Consider the following 22,327-nt stretch of genomic DNA (forward strand, 5'->3'; position numbering starts at 1 on the left):
AACTCTCATTATTTCACCAATCAGGTAAAGGAAGCTTACTATGAAATCTCATGAGAGTTAAGTCAAATCTCATGAGATCACAGTAAGAGTTCATGACCTCAGCACTGCTGATGCTGATTGGCTGCTGTTCATTTCTTAATTTTTTTAACTGCAGCTGGGAGCAGCTGAGTATAACTTTTTACACAGAACTTACTCTGCTGAGCTGAGGAGATTGTGAGGTAAAATATCTTCCTTTTTTACATAGAGATGCTCAGGTGATATTTTCCTGTCGGCTTTTTACAGTTACACTGCATCAGTTTCAAAGTGATTTAGCATATGAGTATTATGTCTCCCTTTAAAGTATTGCTGCCTGAATACTAATAAAGTAACTTATGGATAAGCAAAGCAAGATTTTAGACATTGTGTGCTGAAAATTAAGGGGACACTAATTTTGTGTAAAAATTGTTCTTTGTCCCATACTCCCTAGAGAGACGAACTGTAAAACCTGTAACCTAGGTTTTCAAAATGCCACAGTGTTTGCAGGTTACAGAATTTGCTTTATGGCCTCTCTGAAAAATGAGGGACAAGCTCAATTTCCACATAAGAGGTTTAATGCACTTTTAAAAGTGCTCAAGGCCTTAAACTGTGCAACTAAGCTCACACCGGAAAATAATCAGAATTGCATTGCTTTGTGAATACATTTTTGACAATGATTTAAAAAGTGATGGTAAATTTAACATTTTAAAATTACTATTAGATCCTAAATAAGTCTGTCAGTCAATCCACTCTACGTATGTTTTGGAATATTACAGTATGACACAGAAAAGTTATTACGTTTTTAGTTTTCCCTCCTCCACCCTTGCCTTTCTTTTTCTGTAGAGTAGTGACATACAGAGCGTCTTACTCACAAGACCACCTCTAAGTACAATTGTATTACAAATAAAACTAAAAAGTATAAGCCTCATTAAAATAAACAAAAAAATATGTATTAATATTTCAAATAACCCTATCAAACTATACTTACCATTGCGCTAAATTTACCATAACAAGGTGGTAATTAGGGCTTTTCAGCAGTCCTTATCTTTGAGCAGCAGTAGACAGTATCAGTTTAAACCAGATCATTTATGTCCCCCTTACTTTGTACTCACTTATTGTGCTAAATTTGTATCATACAAAACAGAATTTGTCCAAGAGTCACAACACTTTCAATTTTAATTATGACAACTTAATGGGATAGTCTAGTAAAAAATAAACCTTTCCATGATTCAGATAGAGCATGCAATTTTTGCAACTTTCTAATTTACTCCCCATTATAAGATTTTCTTTGCTCTCGGGATATCTTTATTTAAAAAAAGCAAATAAAGATTGGTGGCTGTCTAAATGTTAGCCACCATTAAAGCGCTACAGAGGTGCTAAACAAAAATGGGCCGGGCTCCTATGTTTTACATTCTTTTTTTTTTTTTTTTTTTTTACTATCCCTTAAGTTTCTATATACTTAAAAACCTTGCGGAAGTCCCTAAATATTGGTTATCTCTGCCTCTAAACACGTGCTAAGTGCTTGATAGAAACAGATCAAAATTTCAGAAATAAAAACTAATTTATCTTCCTTCTCAGCGGTCTCGATATACAATTGAAGTAGCAGATTATAAAAAATAAAAAAATTTCTACATATATATATACATATATATATATATATATATATATATATATATTTGCTGTTTTTTTAACATAGAGAAAAAAAGAAAAGAAAAGGGATTTGGGAAAAAGAGAAAAAAAAAACAGATTACAAACCTTTTTTGCTTTTACTTGTATTTCTTGCCCATCTAGAGAGACAATCTGAGTAAACATTTGCTGATATCTTTACGGGAGTTTATTAAGGTGTATTAAATATAGAAGAATTAAAAGCAGTAGATCTAGAAGGAAACATCAATTATGGATGCCAAGATAATTATGTAAACAAAAAAAATTATGTTTCTAATTATCCAGGCACACACGGTTCAAAATCTGAAAAGTTTAAGCCCAGATGTAAGAGAATATGCAAAGCATTTTAGATACAGATTAAAGTAAAAGTAACAGTTTATGTAAGCCAGGCAGCTATTAATTTCCAGCAAAGATACACAGAAACATTTATATTGGTACTTTCAAACGTTTATAGTAACCGTGAAAATCAAAGGCTTCTTTGCCTGAAATAATTGCAATTTAATTTAAAACTGTAATTAATACATCAGTTGTTTAGTTCCTACTAATCCTTTTTAAATGATGCTTCACATTATTGCAGAAGAAAAAAACATAACGCACTATAAAGACAGAGTATGCCATTTTAAACAACTTTCAATTTACTTCTATTATTTTAACTTCTCCTACTTCTGTTGGCATCCATTGTTAAAAGGCATAGCTAGGTAGGCTCAGGAGCAGCAATGCTAATGGAAGCTAGGTCCTCATTGGTATCTGCACTTATATTCAATTTTTCATTGGCTCACCAGATGTGTTTAGCTAGTTTACAGTAGTGCAGTGCTGCTCATTCAACATAGAATAGAAAGAGAATGAGGCAAATTTAATAGAAATACATTTAAGTTGTTTAAAACGGTATAATCTATATAAATTATAAAAAAAAAAAACTAATTGTGTTTCATGTGCCTTTACATTTTGTTACATATGGATAATAGAAAATATTTGAGAACAATGTTCCTTTATGTTCCCTGCAAACTGCCATACACACTGTTTTATCCTTATTTACAGGTTTTGCCCTAAGGGACAGGCCTTTTGAGTACGGATTATCTTATTTCTTCTGTTATGGCAATCAGGCACATATATAAACACCTACACTTGTACAAAGTTGAGAGTACCGGTTCATGCCAGCCTCTCTAGACGTATAATAATATTTCATTTCTTTTATCTGAAGGAGTAAAGAACATGAACAAACAATTCCTGTTTTGTGAAGAGTTGCAGACTCTCATGCTTGTACTTAATGTTTGTAAACTTCAACAGATATAAACTGATTTAAATTTCTAAAGCTAAGAAACAAGCGGTAAATATGCAACTGCAGAAGTACTTGCAAAACGTAGATTTTTTTCAGTGCAACAATAAGTAAAAACCTTGTTTAGGCAAGAACTGCTTCATCATCATCCATCCTCCTCCTCCCCCTCCTCCCCCAGAGCGCCAACAGATTCCGCAAGTGTGCTTCTATGGGTTATAAAATTTAAAGCTGGCACAATTAGAGAAGGATTACCACTGAAAAGGTGTAAATGGCTTCTTATTAGGATACTTTGGTATTTCCCATCCATCGGTAAGCTGTGGATTCTCATTTAAAAGTGGCTGCCCAAGTTTGTCCAGGCAGAAATTAGTAAAATAAAGTACACTTCCAACAACCTGTAAAACACAGAGATTGGTATTTAACGCATATTTATAAAACAAGTGAGCCACAATTCCAAATATTTTACATCTGCTGGAGTATTCTATACATAAGATTTGTCCTCAGTTTCACACACATTTATAAATCTACAAGAGATGGTCTAAACAGATGCTCTATGTATGCAGTGGTTGCCAGTGAATGATGCATGCGGTATAGTAGAAGTGCAGTAGGTATATGACATAAGGAAGAGCATCTCCAATAATAAAAGATAGCAAAAAAAAATGTTTAGAAAGCATTAAAGGACCAGTCAACACATTAGATTTGCATAATCAACAAATGCAAGATAACAAGACAATGCAAAAGCACTTAGTCTGAACTTCAAATGAGTAGCAGATTTTTTTTATAACAAATTTCAAAGTTATGTATATTTCCGCTCCCCTTGTACCATGTGATAGCAATCAGCCAATCACAAATGCATATACGTATAGTCTGAATTTTTGCACATGTTCAGTAGGATCTGATGAAATTGTAAATATAAAAGACCGTGCACATTTTTTTTAATGGAAGTAAATTGGAAAGTTGTTTAAAATGACATGCTGTATCTGAATCATGAACATTTAATAAAACCTTAGTGTCCCTTTATATATAATGATCTGCTCTAAATGGTGGTAGAGTTGATTGATTTCTTATGAGCAAAAAGCAGAAGGTAAATGAGATCACTGTGTTTAATGAACATTAACTTTTCTTGCTTTTGTGTAAAAAGCAAATTCTGACAACTTTTGAAATGCTGCAAACTGCCTAAACTCAACTATATGATTGCAGCATTTTGAAAACCTAGGTATACAGCATTTGCTTTTTTTTCTCTTTAATTATAACACAAGTAAGAGGAGTACCAATGTCCCTTTAATTTAATAATAAACACCTTAAATCCAAAAAGTTGTCACATGTGGCAATGAACAGGATTCCTTCAACCCAAAGCTGAAAGGGATATATTCAAATATTGTTGCCATTCATGGGAAGAAGCATGGGTTTAAATTAATATTTGTCATGTAAAAGGTTTAAAGGAACATTATACACATTTTATCTTTGCATACATGTTTTGTAGATGATCTATTTATATAGCCCATAAAGGTTTTGTTTTGTTTTTGTGTTTTTTTTAAATGTATAGTTTTGCTTATTTTTAAATAACATTGCTCTGTTTCTCACAGCAAGACTAGGAAAACAGCTACCTTCTCCAGCTTGTTCCTGTTGTGCAAAGAGTCTTTCATATTGCAAAAGAAGGGGGAGGGGGAGTGTCTTATTTGCCACTTGCAGTGGGCTTTTCCAACTGCCCTTTTCAACAGAGCTAAACTGAAAGCTTCTAGGTAAGTTATTTAACAGTTTTATACTGGATTTTTATATCAGTATCTGTGCATCTTATTCTTTATCGTAGTGTCTATTACATGCAGCTATATGAAAATTGGTGTATACTGTCCCTTTAAGGGTCATAAAAATTGAACTGAACTCCCCATGAAATGTTTAGTTATCGGTAGTAAAAAAAAAATGAACTCATATCACCCTTTTCCATTGTAATTTAACTCTTAGAATTTGCTTTTTAATTCTCTGCAACATGTTAGTGGTATATTCCAGTAAGCCTAGCCTTGCAACTTTTAACAGTGTCTGCTTGATGAGTGCAGGGGGGCACTGTTTTTGTCTAAAAACTTAAAAGACCACAGCAGAGGGGACGGGATAAATTACTTAATTGGCTTTGTAAAGAGCATGTTGCTAGACTACAAAACAATGCAATTGTAAAAAAATTACAGTTTAAATGCTTTGGCAGACATATTTTATAAAAACAGTGCTTTAAAGGACATTGGTACTTTAACAAATTCTCTGCTTCAATGCGTTCCCAATTAACTGTTTTAAACACTGGAGTGTATCAAAATGGTTTATACATAGTTCCTTTACCTTTTATTTTGTAATGTAAAATAGCTGTTTTGCCTTTTAAAAGAACCTATACTGGCGATATGAATACTTTAGTATTTAACTGTAGAAAAGCTATGTAAACAAGATGTCAGAATTCGCAATCAAGCACCCAGTTGAGAGCTAGGCAATTAAATTTTCCTGTTTAATTGCTCTCTCCAAGTATAGGTCAAAGTGTACCAATGTCTTTTAATTATCAACAACAGCATATTTTAAGATATTTCGATTGGTCAGGCTGAATCATGCAATTGGTTTAGACATATTTTGTATTTTGATGACAATTTAACTTCACCACTCACACTGAAGGCTTCTTTAATTTTCTTGACTGAATCCACACCATATGATGCAGGCCTTTTCTTCCAGAAAAATACTGGATGGCTGTATAAAATTAAAAAAAAAAAGTTCATACTGATGCTAAATAGTATATTTTAATCGTTATTTTGCACTACTTAAAAATTTACTTGTACTGTTTTATAAGTTACATATGATTAAATTCTCTTTTTTTTGTGCGTTTTGTACTCTGAATCAGAATTGACAAAGCTAACAAGATTTTAATATATTCCAAATGTTACCTGAGGCTTGATATTGAAAGGGTTTTTTTCGGGGTTTGATTTCTTTTGCTCTTCAAACTACTGTGCTAAGCTGGTTACGAAATCTTCAACTTCTTGATGATATTGCCTATAATGAAATACAAACAGACGTTAGTTGGCAAAAATAATACACATGTTTATTAACAAGACCGTAAAACGCCTTGTAATTACATTTGTCTTTCAAAGGCGATAGAAAAGATAAGCACCCGCTGCAACTTTTTTAATGGTCAGAATCCACCCTCCACTTTCCTGATTTGGAGGAGCTGATCCAGAATAGTGTCTGTAGAAAAGGAAGCTTGCCACTGCCATTGTGTTAACAAAAAGAAATTCCAAATTGAAGGCATATATTTTTGCAAGATTATGCTAGAGTAGCCCGCTATGAGAGCTTTCCTGAACGTAATCTTTTCAGATGTTTAAATTATTTTTATTGTTCAAAGTAAAGAAGAAAACGTATAAGAACATACAGCGTCATTTCTAGCCGCCAATTACAAAGCTGTGAAACAAAACAGGATGCTACATTGGCTATAAATTTCAATGAACAGTACCTCGTAACAGGAGGTGTAGTGTAGGTGTTCTTGTCTCACCCATCTACTCACAATTATATATAACTTAGAATCAAACAAAATAATTTTTGAGGGTGGCTAAATCTTCCTGTGATTGGGGGGGGGAAGAAGTGGGGGAGAAACATAGAAGGGGGAGAGAGAGATCTGAGAGGTAGTAAGTGATTGCAGTACCTTTTGATCGTGAGGGTAGTAGATAAACTCTATATAAATACTTAGATGTACCTATCTAGCGGTTGGAGGCCTGAGAGTGAATTGTTGCCGGTAAGGGAGGGTGGTTGAAGCCATTTCTATAATTCCAGTAAAACCAAATTTCGTCGTTCTGAGTTTTGGTATCTAGTGTCCATGCTGCTAAGTCGTACATGTTATATGTATGTTGGATTCTGTTTTTGATTTCTTGCCATGTCGGTGTGCCTACTTTCCAGTATCTAGCTATGCAGGTTCTCACCACCGTACATAGTATTCTAATGAAAGTGTTTATTGGACTATTGAAGTTAGGAAGTCGCTCGTGGAGTAATGCCTGTGTCTTGCAAATCTGAATTTGCTCGTCTAACAAGTAGCTAATTAGGTTGGATAGTGACTGCCATATGGCTTGAACTTCCGAGCAGTCCCAGAACATGTGACGGTATGTGCCCGTTTCCCCACATCCTCTGTAGCACAATCTAGACGCTGTTTGTGTCATATGTGTTGTTCTAATGGGCGTTAAGTACCATCTGAAAATCGTCTTCAGAATATTTTCTCTGAGGTCTGCGCTCAGCAAGCCTTTAGTGGCTGTTTTCAAAAGTCATGAACCATTGTTCTGGTTCCAGTCTGATGTCTAGGTCTGCTTCCCATCTTTGCATGAGAGGTGATTTAGTTGGGGACTTTGACGTTTGTATATCTAGGTATATTCTAGAGATGGACTGTTTTGGTCTGTTTATAGAGTTACATATTTTTTCAGATTTAAAGGGACAGTTCACTGTAAAATTGTTTTTCCTTGAATATGTTCTCCATAACTTGTTACAACACTCTGTCTCTGTACAATACTTAGAAGAATTAAAAATTAACATTTTAGAGCTTTAGGCTCTTCCACCTTCCACTGCGAGTGTAATTTCTTCTGCTGGCTGTGTTTACATAGTTACTAAATAGCCTATACCTAGGTATAGAAACTGTCAGTATAGGTAGGGATACTACAGGCTACATACGCTATATCAAATGCCAATATAAAATGCTAAGGAGCTATTTGTAAACAATTTAATACACTCAAGCAGGTGAAATTGATAACTGGAAAATTAAAGGCTAAAAGTTTTTGGGCAAACTGTCCATTTAAGGGGCAAAATAAAGTATATTGCAAAGCTGTTTTATTATGTAGAATTAGACATTTTATATTAAAATCTCAAAATGCAATAATTAAAACAAGACAAATGGAGATAATAAGATTCAAAGTTCAGAACTCTGGTAGATTTGCATAGTCACTTATAAGTCACACTCCTTGTCGCTACAAATCTTTCTTCTATCTCCTACATTGTTGAACTAATATAAAATGGATCATTAGTTGTCGCACAGAAATGTCTTTCGATTTAACCTCAAAGTATCAAGTCTAAAGAACACACATTTACAAAATGCTACTTTCTTTGGTCAAATTTCATGTCAAACTGTTTAAATCTCCACATTCAAATTGTCTTAGTAAAGTGACAAACAGTAGTAGTAGTAGTCTTATTTTATTTTTTTAAACTAAAAAAACAAAAATCAAACACATCAACAAAGATATATATTACGCTTCTGGGCGCAAGCCTGATAGGCATGTAAGCGGACTGCGTGTACAGACCAACATACCATTCTAACATTATGCAGCAACAGGGCCTGGTACCAGCGCATCAGCATTTAGATATGTAGCATTGTTACACAAAACAAATGGCAAATATGTCTGCATGTACAGCATTTGGCTATTTTTGCAACGATATTTGTTGGTGTAAAAGTACAACATGAAATATACTGGATTTGCCACAGAAATTTGCATGTTTACAATAATAAATCCATAGCGCAAAAATAGCTGAATGATCCGCTGCAGACCAATTGGCATTCCTCTCTATAACAAATGTCAAAGTTTTTGCCCATGTCTACTCTGTTTTTTACATATATATTAAAAAAAAATAGACATATTTAAACATTTCTTCAAACACGCTCCTCCCCAAAGTAAAAGAAAATCCCTTAGTTATCCCACTATCTCCCATATTAAAAAGGACAGGTCTATCAATCCTGAAAGTTTAATTTTGACTAAGTCTCTAAGCCCATTGAAGGCCACCTCTTATCTCAGTGCATTTTGACAGTGGCAGCCGTAGCAGGGAAGTAGCAGCCTGATGACCGCTGCTTGGTAAATCCCGACTGCAGATTCGCTCAAAGGGGGAGAAGGGCTTGATAAATCAAGCCCATAATGTCTTATGCCGCCTTCCTACATTCCTATTGATGTGCCACGTGACCGTTTCAGATCCCCCATTTAGACCATTTCAGTTTATTTTATTAAGTTTTCTTTGAATATATAACCCTCTATTTAGTAAGCTCTGTTTATTTTATAATCTTTTCAAGACTTAAAAGGATAGTATACACCAATTCTTATATAACTGCATGTAATAGACACTGCTATAAAGAATAATATGCACAGATACTGATCTAAAAACCCAGTATAAAACAGGTTTAAAAACTTACTTAGAAGCTCCCAGTTTAGCTCTGTTAAAAAGATTAACTGGAACACCCACTGCAAGTGGGAAATAGACACTCCCCCCTCCCCCGTATATGAAAAGACCCTTTACACAAACAGGAGGCAAGCTGATGTAGGTATACATCCATATTCTCCTAAATCTTTGGGGCTTGGTTAGGGAGAAGAAAATTCAGAGCAATGTTATTAAAAATAAGCAAAACTATACAATTTTATTTAAAAAATATATATATGGGTTATATAAATGGATCATCTACAAAACATTTGTGCAAAGAAAAATCTAGTGTACGGGGGGACTTCCGGCCAGAGGCCATGATCAGTCCGCATCTCTGTAAGCTGCCTCAGCATTCTGACAGATATCTGTCTAATATCACCTAATTGACGAAGCATCTACGACAATGGTTCATATAATCTAATTCGACTAAGAAAAATCTATCTTATTAAGCCCTAGTTTTGCGGAAAATTGCTGTTGGCTTCAGAGCCCGGAGACACGTTTGAAGCTGTGGCCTACAACACCAGTCACATGGAATACCCCCGGCAGGGTGCTCAACGGCTCCTGTCAGTGAGCACCGTGCGTGCACCAGTCTGAATAATATGGAGGACTTCTTACTAACCCAAAGGTCAAGCACTGCTTATGGAGGCATTTTCAGCGACTGGAGGAGCATTTGATCACGACTCTCCATTCAGCTCAGATGGTAAAAGCCAAGATTCCTCCAGTATAGTGGTAGAAGGTTGAGGATCAGTTTTTCACCATGCTACCATCTCACTGCAGCAAACACGAGGGTGAGCCTGATCTAAGGCTCAGAGGAAGATAGATCCTGGATCTGTTATTATGGATGGACTGTCTGGGCCGGAGCCGCAAGTAGCTCTACACTGATTGTGGTCATTTATAACTGAGGGAGTTACCGAGCAGACACACATGGGGACTCTAAAGCTAGTATTGCAAGAAAAACAATCCCAAATTCCCCGCAGGTCAGCATATCCTACAAGGGTAGGTCACTACAACTCCTGTCCCACAAGTACATCAGTACCATAGGACTAAAAGGAAAACATGACATATGCCTTCTCCCTGTCACACCCCGAAACCTGTGCCGCTCTGCTCAGCCTTACCACTACCCTGTCTTTTGTAACAGTTGACCGGCGATGGACTAAAGTGAGAACTGGGATAAAGATTACTGTTTCTGCCTGGAATCAGTTTTAAAGGGACATTAAACCCACTTTTTTCTTTCATGATTCAGATAGAGAATACCATTTTAAACATCTTTCTATTTACTTCTATTGTCTAATTTTGCTTAAATCTCTTATATTATTTCCTAAAAAGCATATCTAGATGGGCTCAGTAGCTTCTGATTGGTGGGTTGCACATTGATGCCTCATGTGATTGGCTCACCAATGTGCATTGCTAATTCTTTAAAAAGGATATCTAAAGATTGCAGCAAATTAGAAAAAGTTGTTTTAAAATTGTAATTCTCTATCTGAATCATGAAAGAAAAATTTTGGGTTTAATTGTCATTTAAGCTCCAGATGGAACCCAGTACCAGAACTATTAATTCTAAGCAAAAGTGATATCTTGGGATTTAATCTAGTTAATATCTGGTGTGTCTATGTTCTATATTTGATTCAGTACCTTACTGCTAAGTTAATCGTTTCTGCTACGACTGTTGAGCTCTACATCTTGTGGTATGTGTTTTGGTGAGATATTAAAAATATAACTACATCTATAAGTGCAGTTAGTGTAGTAAGATCTAACATGTTTTCCTCCAAACTATTCTTTTATCAAAACTGGACTCACTGCAGCGGCCTAGTCAGAGAGACAGATGAGTTGTCAGGATTAAAGGGACAGTAACCTAAAAAATAATGTTATATAAGTTCTGCACATAGTGCAGAATTATATAACATTATTTTAGTGTTATCGTTATAAACCCATTTATTCCTTTTAATTTTTTTTAAAATAAGTCCGTTTTTCAGACCAGCTCTCTGTACTCTGCTGAGCGGGTCTGCTTTTTTTTACACAGCACATCGGCCAGCTGTATAGTCACAGCCCAGCCCAACCGCGCCATAACACTAAGTGCAGCTCGCTCCTGCTCTGTCGGGAGACAGCAGGAGCGAGCTGCACTTAGTGTTATGGCACGGCCGGGCCGGGCTGTGACTATACAGCTGGCCCGATGTGCTGTGTAAAAAAAGCAGACCCGCTCAGCAGAGTACAGAGAGCTGGTCTGAAAAACGGACTTTATTGTATAAAAAAATTAAAAGGGAATAAAAGGGTTTATAACGATAACACTAAAATAATGTTATATAATTCCGCACTATGTGCAGAATTTATATAACATTATTGTTTTAGGTTTACTGACACTTTAATGGTGGAAACTAAAGTCTTCAATAGTATTATCTAGTGAACCCCATAATGTACTTCCCTACCATTACTGCTGCTCATGTATTATGCTAACCTACGTCACCCAAGTTAACCTATTACCTGTGTTAAAATATACAACCCAATAGTAAGGTCTGAAACGTTTTAAAAATATGATAAGGGTTGTTAAATATGTACCTACTAAATATTCCTGATTATGTAATATCTGTGGAAGTTTTTATTAACATGTCTGTCCTAAGGCCCCCATAGTCCAGATGTACCATCTATCCAGTAATAATAGCGCTTTATGTCTCAGACACATTACAAAGTTGGACTGCGGATCGCACCAGAATAGTTAAAGGGACAGTATACACTCATTTTCATATAACTGAATGTAATAGACACTAATATAAAGAATAAGATGCACAGATACTGAAATAAAAATCCAGTATAAAACTGTTTAAAAACTTACTTAGAACCTCTTAGTTTAGCTCTGTTGAAAAGGTAGCTGGAAAGCCCACTGCAAGTGGGAAATAAGACACTCCCCCTTCTTTTGCTAATGAAAAGACCCTTTACACAAACAGGAGCAAGCTGGAGAAGGTAGCTGACGGTATTCACATAAAACTTTGGGGCTTGGTTAGGAGTCTGAAAATCAGAACAATGTTATTTAACCCCTTAACGACCAAGGACGTGCAGGGTACGTCCTCAAAAAAAAAGGCAGTTAACGCCTGAGGACGTACCCTGCACGTCCTCGGTGTGGAAAGCAGCTGGAAGCGATCCTACTCGCTTCCAGCTCCTTTCCGGTTATTGCAGTGATGCCTCGATATGGAGGCATCCTGCAATAACCTTACATGGCCATCCGATGCAGAGAGCCACTCTGTGGCCCTCTCTGCACCGGACATCGATGGCCGGTATCATCGGTGGGTGGGAGCCGACTTGGGAGGCAGGTGGGCGCCATCGGTGGGCCATGTGAGGTCAAGGGGCGGGGCCGACAGGAGGCGTGCACAGGGACAGCGGGCGGGCGCGTGCACGGGGCGGGAGCGGGTGGGAACCGCTATACTACAGAAAATAAACAGTACAGTACTCAAACTGTAATAAAAAATAAATAAATCAATTCAAGGGATCTACACTACAGAAAAAGGGATTTTATCTAAAAAAAACACACTTTTTTCTAAACTGGGTACTGGCAGACAGCTGCCAGTACCCAAGATGGCGCCCATTAAGGCAGAGGGGGAGGGTTAGAGAGCTGTTTGGTGGGGGATCAGTGAGGTTGGGGGTTAAGGAGGGATCCTACACAGCAGCATATGTAAATATGCTTAAAAAAAAAAAAAAACACAAAAAGCCCAAATACACCTTTTATTTTCATACTGGCAGAGTTTCTGCCAGTACTTAAGATGGCGGGGACAATTGTGGGGTGGGGGAGGTAAGAGAGCTGTTTGGGAGGGATCAGGGGGTCTGATGTTTCAGGTGGGAGGCTGAGCTCTACACTAAAGCTAAAATTAACCCTGCAAGCTCCCTACAAGCTACATAATTAACCCCTTCACTGCTAGCTATAATACATGTGATGCGCAGCAGCATTTAGCGGCCTTCTAATTACCAGAAAGCAACGCCAAAGTCATATATGTCTGCTATTTCTGAACAAAGGGGATCCCAGAGAAGCATTTACAACCATTTGTGCCATAATTGCACAAGCCGTTTGTAAATAATTTCAGTGAGAAACCTAAAATTGTGAAAAATGTAACTTTTTTTTTTTTATTTGATCGCATTTGGCAGTGAAATGGTGGCATGAAATATACCAAAATGGGCCTAGATCAATACTTTGGGTTGTCTATTACACTAAAGCTAAAATTAACCCTACAAGTTCCCTACAAGCTCCCTAATTAACCCCTGCACTGCTGGGCATAATACACGTGTGGTGCGCAGCAGCATTTAGAGGCCTTCTAATTACCAAAAAGCAATGCCAAAGCCATATATGTCTGCTATTTCTGAACAAAGGGGATCCCAGAGATGCATTTACAACCATTTGTGCCATAATTGCTCAAGCTGTTTGTAAATGATTTCAGTGAGAAACCTAAAATTGTGAAAAATTTAACGTTTTTTTTTAATTTGATCGCATTTGGCGGTGAAATGGTGGCATGAAATATACCAAAATGGACCTAGATCAATACTTGGGGTTGTCTATTACACTACAGCTAAAATTACCCCAAAAAGCTCCCTACATGCTCCCTAATTAACCCCTTCACTGCTGGGCATAATACACGTATGGTGCACAGTGGCATTTAGAGGCCTTCTAATTACCAAAAAGAAACGCCAAAGCCATATATGTCTGCTATTTATGAACAAAGGGGATCCCAGAGAAGAATTTACAACCATTTACGCCATAATTGCACAAGCTGTTTGTAAATAATTTCAGTGAGAAACCGAAAGTTTGTGAAAAAATTTGTGAAAAAGTGAATAATTTTTTTTTATTTGATCGCATTTGGCGGTGAAATGGTGGCATGAAATATACCAAAATTGGCCTAGATCAATACTTTGGGATGTCTACTAAAAAAATATATATACATGTCAATGGATATTCAGGGATTCCTGAAAGATATTAGTGTTCTAATGTAACTAGCGCTAATTTTGAAAAAAAAATTGTTTGGAAATGGCAAAGTGCTACTTGTATTTATAGCCCTATAACTTGCAAAAAAAGCAAAGAACATGTAAACATTGGGTATTTCTCAACTCAGGACAAAATTTAGAAACTATTTAGCATAGGTGTTTTTTTGTGGTTGTAGATATGTAACAGATTTTGGGGGTCAAAGTTAGAAAAAGTGTGTTTTCTCCATTTTTTCCTTATATTTTATAAAAAAAATTATTATAAATTATAAGATATTATGAAAATAATGGTATCTTTAGAAAGTCCATTTAATGGCGAAAAAAAACTGTATACAATATGTGTGGGTACAGTAAATGAGTAAGAGGAAGATTACAGCTAAACACAAACACCGCAAAAATGTAAAAATAGCCTTGGTCCCAAACGGACAGAAAATGGAAAAGTGCTGTGGTCATTAAGGGGTTAAAAATAAGCAAAACTATACATAAAAAAAAAATAATAATAATAATAATAATAATAATAATAATAATAATAATGGGTTTTATAAATAGATAATCTACAAAACATTTATGCAAAGAAAAAAATGTGTATAATGTCCCTTTAAGCTACAACCTTATAAATCACTAATTTAATGTCAAATTTCAATATCCACACCTTATGTCATAACACTATGTACTTATGTTACTTAACCCCTATTTGAAGCAGGTGGATTACATATTAACAATAATGTTTATGCCTTCCTTGTTGTTTAGGAATCTTCTACTGTATTAGGCATCATAAGGACATATACAAAGTTCATGATGCACCCCCACAACAATACAATAATTGACCAGGGTTATCACATGCGATCTGGCTCTGAAAAACTGGACTAAATTCTAGCTTACTAAGCCCCATTTAAAATTACGACCCTCTCAATCAGTACTCCTCATTACTACCTTCATACATCTTAAATGTTAAGTTATGGCTTTTAAGCTCCTACAGTCTCTAATTTATACTTCCTGCTTACACTGCTGCTGATAGCCCCATGCAGTTTCTAGTTATTTATAACGCCATGCAATATAGATATATATACAAATATATGGTTATCAAGGGTCTAAGAGTGGCCCTATATACTAAATATCTACAAGTGACTCCCCACTATGCCCCCCTACTAATACATACTAATGTGAATGGTCCAAGAGAGGCCATTTTCTTATGGGGGTTTATCTTTCCTAAACATTGTTTCCCGCAAGAAGGGGGTATCTATATTTATCCAAACACACAGCCCAAGCCGCTACGGATCCGGAAACCCTGACGTCACGGTCAGAGCAGAGGTGGGTTAGACCAAAAAGGTAGGCAGCAGGGGTGCTAGCTGTGAAACGGCATGTAAAGCAGCGATAAGCACAAAGATGAAAAGATTACAGCAGCACTTAAAGGGACAGTCTACCATAGAATTGTTATTGTTTTAAAAACATAATTTATGCTTACCTGATACATTTATTTCTCTTGTAGTGTATTCAGTCCACGGGTCATCCATTACTTATGGGATATATTCCCTTCCCAACAGGAAGTTGCAAGAGGATCACCCAAGCAGAGCTGCTATATAGCTCCTCCCCTCACATGTCATATCCAGTCATTCGACCGAAACAAGACAAGAAAGGAGAAACCATAGGGTGCAGTGGTGACTGGAGTTTTAATTAAAATTTAGATCTGCCTCAAAAGAAGACAGGGCGGGCCGTGGATTGAATACACTACAAGAGAAATAAATTTATCAGGTAAGCATAAATTATGTTTTCTCTTTTTAAGTGTATTCAGTCCACGGGTCATCCATTACTTATGGGATACCAATACCAAAGCTAAAGTACACGGATGATGGGAGGGACAAGGCAGGAACTTTAAACGGAAGGAACCACTGCCTGTAGAACCTTTCTCCCAAAAACAGCCTCCGAAGAAGCAAAAGTGTCAAATTTGTAAAATTTTGAAAAGGTATGAAGTGAAGACCAAGTCGCAGCCTTGCAAATCTGTTCAACAGAGGCCTCACTCTTAAAGGCCCAGGTGGAAGCCACAGCTCTAGTGGAATGAGCTGTAATTCTTTCAGGAGGCTGCTGTCCAGCAGTCTCATAGGCTAAACGTATTATGCTGCGAAGCCAAAAGGAGAGAGAGGTAGCCGAAGCTTTTTGACCTCTCCTCTGACCAGAATAAACGACAAACAGGGAAGACGTTTGACGAAAATCTTTAGTTGCCTGCAAATAGAACTTCAGGGCACGGACTATGTCCAGATTATGCAAAAGTCGTTCCTTCTTTGAAGAAGGGTTAGGACATAATGATGGAACAACAATCTCTTGATTGATATTCCTGTTAGAAACTACCTTAGGTAAGAACCCAGGTTTAGTACGCAGAACTACCTTGTCTGAATGAAAAATCAGATAAGGAGAATCACAATATAAGGCAGATAACTCAGAGACTCTTCGAGCCGAGGAAATAGCCATCAAAAACAGAACTTTCCAAGATAACAGCTTGATATCAATGGAATGAAGGGGTTCAAATGGAACACCTTGAAGAACGTTAAGAACTAAGTTTAAGCTCCACGGCGGAGCAACAGTCTTAAACACAGGCTTAATCCTAGCCAAAGCCTGACAAAAAGCCTGAACGTCTGGAACTTCTGCCAGACGTTTGTGTAAAAGAATAGATAGTGCAGAACTCTGTCCCTTTAACGAACTAGCAGATAAGCCCTTTTCTAAACCCTCTTGTAGAAAAGACAATATCCTAGGAATCCTAACTTTACTCCATGAGTAACTCTTGGATTCGCACCAATACAAATATTTACGCCATATCTTATGGTAAATCTTTCTGGTAACAGGTTTCCGAGCCTGTATTAAGGTATCAATAACCGACTCCGAGAAGCCGCGCTTTGATAGGATCAAGCGTTCAATCTCCATGCAGTCAGCCTCAGAGAAATTAGATTTGGATGGTTGAAAGGACCCTGAATTAGAAGGTCCTGCCTCAGAGCCAGAGACCATGGTGGACAGGACGACATGTCCACTAGGTCTGCATACCAGGTCCTGCGTTGCCACGCAGGTGCTATCAGAATCACTGATGCTCTCTCCTGTTTGATCTTGGCAATCAGTCAAGGTAGTAGCGGAAATGGTGGAAACACATAAGCCATGTTGAAAACCCAAGGGGCTGCTAGAGCATCTATCAGCACCGCTCCCGGGTCCCTGGATCCGTAACAAGGAAGCTTGGCGTTCTGGCGAGACGCCATGAGATCCATTTCTGGTTTGCCCCAACGATGAATCAGTTGAGCAAAGACCTCCGGATGAAGTTCCCACTCCCCCGGATGAAAAGTCTGGCGACTTAGAAAATCCGCCTCCCAGTTCTCCACGCCTGGGATGTAAATCGCTGACAGGTGGCAAGAGTGAGACTCTGCCCAGCGAATTATCTTGGAGACTTCTAACATCGCTAGGGAACTCCTGGTTCCTCCTTGATGGTTGATGTAAGCCACAGTCGTGATATTGTCCGACTGAAATCTGATGAACCTCAGTGTTGCTAACTGAGGCCAAGCTAGAAGAGCATTGAATATTGCTCTTAACTCCAGAATATTTATTGGGAGGAGTTTCTCCTCCTGAGTCCACGATCCCTGAGCCTTCAGGGAGTTCCAGACTGCGCCCCAACCTAGAAGAATGGCATCTGTTACAATCGTCCAATCTGGCCTGCGAAAGGTCATCCCTTTGGACAAATGGACACGAGAAAGCCACCAGAGAAGAGAATCTCTGGTCTCTTGATCCAGATTTAGTCGAGGGGACAAATCTGAGTAATCCCCATTCCACTGACTTAGCATGCATAATTGCAGCGGTCTGAGATGTAGGCGCGCAAATGGAACTATGTCCATTGCCGCTACCATTAAGCCGATTACTTCCATGCACTGAGCTACTGACGGGTGTGGAATGGAATGAAGGACACGGCAAGCATTTAGCAGTTTTGATAACCTGGACTCTGTCAGGTAAATTTTCATCTCTATAGAATCTATAAGAGTCCCTAGGAAGGGAACCCTTGTGAGTGGTAATAGAGAACTCTTTTCCACGTTCACCTTCCACCCATGCGACCTCCGAAATGCCAGAACTATCTCTGTGTGAGACTTGGCAATTTGAAAACTTGACGCTTGTATCAGAATGTCGTCTAGGTACGGAGCCACCGCTATGCCTCGCGGTCTTAGCACAGCCAGAATAGAGCCCAGAACCTTTGTAAAGATTCTCGGGGCCGTAGCTAACCCGAAGGGAAGAGCTACAAACTGGTAATGCCTGTCTAGAAAGGCAAATCTTAGGTACCGATAATGACCTTTGTGAATCGGTATGTGAAGGTAGGCATCCTTTAAGTCCACTGTGGTCATATACTGACCCTCTTGGATCATGGGTAGGATGGTTCGAATAGTTTCCATTTTGAATGATGGAACTCTTAGGAATTTGTTTAAAATTTTTAGGTCCAAGATTGGTCTGAAGGTTCCCTCTTTCTTGGGAACCACAAACAGATTTGAGTAAAATCCTTGCCCTTGTTCCGTCCGCGGAACTGGGTGGATCACCCCCATTACTAGGAGGTCTTGTACACAGTGAAGAAAAGCCTCTTTCTTTATTTGGTTTGCTGATAACCTGGAAAGATGAAATCTCCCTTGTGGAGGAGAAGCTTTGAAGTCCAGAAGGTATCCCTGAGATATAATCTCCAACGCCCAGGGATCCTGGACATCTCTTGCCCAAGCCTGGGCGAAGAGAGAAAGTCTGCCCCCCACTAGATCCGTTTCCGGATAGGGGGCCCTCTCTTCATGCTGTCTTAGGGGCAGTAGTAGGCTTTCTGGCCTGCTTGCCCTTGTTCCAGGACTGGTTGGTTTTCCAGCCCTGTTTGTAACGAGCAACAGTTCCTTCCTGTTTTGGGGCGGAGGAAGTTGATGCTGCTCCTGCCTTGAAGTTTCGAAAGGCACGAAAATTAGACTGTTTGGCCTTTGATTTGGCCCTGTCCTGAGGAAAAGCATGACCCTTACCTCCAGTAATGTAAGCAATAATTTCCTTCAATCCGGGCCCGAATAAGGTCTGCCTTTTGAAAGGAATATTAAGCAATTTGGATTTAGAAGTCACATCAGCTGACCAAGATTTAAGCCATAGCGCTCTGCACGCCTGGATGGCGAATCCGGAGTTCTTAGCCGTTAATTTGGTTAAATGTACAACGGCATCAGAAACAAATGCGTTAGCTAGCTTAAGTGCTTTAAGCTTGTCCATAATCTCATCCAATGGAGCTGTGTGAATGGCCTCTTCCAGAGACTCAAACCAGAATGCAGCAGCAGCAGTGACAGGCGCAATGCATGCAAGGGGCTGTAAGATAAAACCTTGTTGAACAAACATTTTCTTAAGGTAACCTAATTTTTTATCCATTGGATCCGGAAAAGCACAACTATCCTCCACCGGGATAGTGGTACGCTTAGCTAAAGTAGAAACTGCTCCCTCCACCTTAGGGACTGTCTGCCATAAGTCTCGTGTGGTGGCGTCTATTGGAAACATTTTCCTAAATATAGGAGGAGGGGAAAAGGGCACACCGGGTCTATCCCACTCCTTGCTAATAATCTCTGTAAGCCTTTTAGGTATAGGAAAAACGTCAGTACACACCGGCATCGCATAGTATCTATCCAGCATACATAATTTCTCTGGAATTGCAACTGTATTACAGTCATTCAGAGCCGCTAAAACCTCCCCTAGCAATACACGGAGGTTCTCAAGCTTAAATTTAAAATTAGAGATCTCTGAATCCGGTCTCCCTGGATCAGATCCGTCACCCACAGAATGAAGCTCTCCGTCCTCATGTTCTGCAAATTGTTACGCAGTATCGGACATGGCTCTCACATCATCAGCGCGCTCTGTCCTTATCCCAGAGCAATCGCGCTTGCCTCTTAATTCCGGCAGTTTAGATAATACTTCTGTCATAACATTAGCCATGTCTTGTAAAGTGATTTGTATGGGCCTTTCGTTTGGCGCCACAATATCACGCGCCTCCTGGGCGGGAGGCGAAGGTACTGACACGTGAGCGGAGTTAGTCGGCATAACTTCCCCCTCGTTGTCTGGTGATAATTCCTTTACAAATAAAGATTGACCTTTATTATTTAAAGTGAAATCAATGCATTTAGTACACATCTTTCTATGGGGCTCCACATTGGCTTTCAAACATAGTGAACAAACAGATTCATCTGTGTCAGACATGTTTAAACAGACTAGCAATGAGACTAGCAAGCTTGGAAAATACTTTCAAATACATTTACAAGCAATATAAAAAAAACGCTACTGCGCCTTTAAGAAGCACAAAAAAACTGTCACAGTTGAAATAACAATGAACCAAATCAGTTATAGCAACCAAATTTTCACAGTAAATGTATTAAGTTAGCAGAGCATTGCACCCACTAGCAAATGGATGATTAACCCCTTAGTACCCAAAACGGATAATCAATATAAGAATTAACGTTTTTAACACAGTCAAACACACTGTCACAGGTCTGCTGTGACTGATTACCTCCCTCAAAATGATTTTTGAAATCCCCTGAGCTCTCCAGAGACGTCCTGGATCATGGAGGAAGAAGCAGGAAGACTGACTGAATTTTTACAGCGCAAAAAAGCGCTAAAATAGGCCCCTCCCACTCATATTACAACAGTGGGAAACCTCAGTTAACTGTTTCTATGCAGAAATATACGACAGCCATGTGGAAAAATTCATGCCCCAATAAGTTTTATCACCAATGTACCTCACAAAAAACGATTAACATGCCAGTAAACGTTTTAAAAACATCAATTTTAAAGGTTATGTATTGTTATAGATAAGCCTGCTACCAGTCGCTACTACTGCAGTTAAGGCTCATACATTACTTCAGTATTAACAGCATTTTCTTAGTCAAATTCCATTCCTTAGAAAATTACTTTACTGCACATACATTCATCAGCCTGATACCAGTCACTACTACTGCATTTAAGGCTGTACTTACATTACATCGGTATCAGCAGTATTTTCTTAGTCAATTCCATTCCTTAGAAAAATATTTACTGCACATACCTTATTTGCAGGAAAACCTGCATGCTATTCCCCTTCTGAAGTTACCCCACTCCTCAGAATGTGCGAGAACAGCCAGTGGATCTTAGTTGCTTCTGCTAAGATCATAGAAAAACGCAGGCAGATTCTTCTTCTAAATACTGCCTGAGAGAAAAAACAGCACACTCCGGTGCCATTTAAAAATAAACTTTTGATTGAAGAAGTAATTAAATATAAAAATCTCCACACTCCTCTCACGACCTTCCTTCTATGTTGAGGGTTGCAAGAGAATGACTGGATATGACATGTGAGGGGAGGAGCTATATAGCAGCTCTGCTTGGGTGATCCTCTTGCAACTTCCTGTTGGGAAGGGAATATATCCCATAAGTAATGGATGACCCGTGGACTGAATACACTTAACAAGAGAAATATAGATAATCCCTTTATTACCCATTCCCCAGTTTTGCATAACCGACATGCTTATATTACTATACTTTTTACCTCTGTGATTACCTTGTATCTAGGAAACTTCTTCCAGCCCCCTGGTCACATGACTGTGACTGTTTATTATCTATTGTCTTAAATTTAGCATTGTATTGTGCTAGATCTTAAATAACCCCCTGTGCCTGAACACAGTGTTATCTATATGGCCCACGTGCACTTTCTGTCTCTTTGTGTTGAAAAGAGATTTAAAAAGCCTGTGATAAGGGGCAGCCCTCAAAGGCTTAGAAATTAGCATATGAGTCTACCTAGGTTTAGTTTAAACTAAGAATACCAAGAGAAAAAAGCTAAATTTGATGATAAAAGTAAATTGGAAAGTTGATTAAAATTAAAAGTCCTATCTGAATAATGAAAGTTTTAATTTATACTAGACTGTCCCTTTAAAGAGGAAACAGAGGGCTAGTAATAAAAATTAATACAATCTTTATTGAACATCCACTAAAAAAACGGTACAAGGCTAGCAAAAGTGCTGCTGTAATCTTTTCATCTTGGTGCCTATATTTATCACAACTTTCCTAAATATAATTTTAAAAAAATGAAGATACTAGGGTTAATGAGTGCCCACTTGAAATTCTATCTACCACATATTGAGGAGTCCAATCTAAAACATACTATAAGGCTTACCCTAATGTTTATATCTCTTGCTGAAACTTTTTTTTTGTTTGTATCGCTCATATTGCAATATGATAATTATGTATTTGTGAGCC

The 22,327-nt window shown here is 38.2% G+C and overlaps 1 protein-coding gene across 1 annotated transcript in view; it reads right to left on the reverse strand.

Annotated features, from left to right (window-relative positions):
* The window catches only part of ZCCHC8 (zinc finger CCHC-type containing 8), a 181,047-nt gene that overhangs the window by 154,863 nt on the left and 3,857 nt on the right, over positions 1-22,327 (reverse strand). The window contains exons 2-5 of the mRNA XM_053701764.1: positions 5,866-5,971; positions 5,593-5,671; positions 3,245-3,348; positions 1,773-1,837 (exon numbers count right to left, since the gene is read on the reverse strand). Coding sequence (XP_053557739.1) covers positions 1,773-1,827 — 55 coding nt within the window. The 5' untranslated portion in view covers positions 1,828-1,837; positions 3,245-3,348; positions 5,593-5,671; positions 5,866-5,971. The remainder of the gene's footprint in view (positions 1-1,772; positions 1,838-3,244; positions 3,349-5,592; positions 5,672-5,865; positions 5,972-22,327) is intronic.

Source organism: Bombina bombina, chromosome 2, assembly GCF_027579735.1.
Source record: "Bombina bombina isolate aBomBom1 chromosome 2, aBomBom1.pri, whole genome shotgun sequence".
NCBI lineage: Eukaryota > Metazoa > Chordata > Amphibia > Anura > Bombinatoridae > Bombina > Bombina bombina.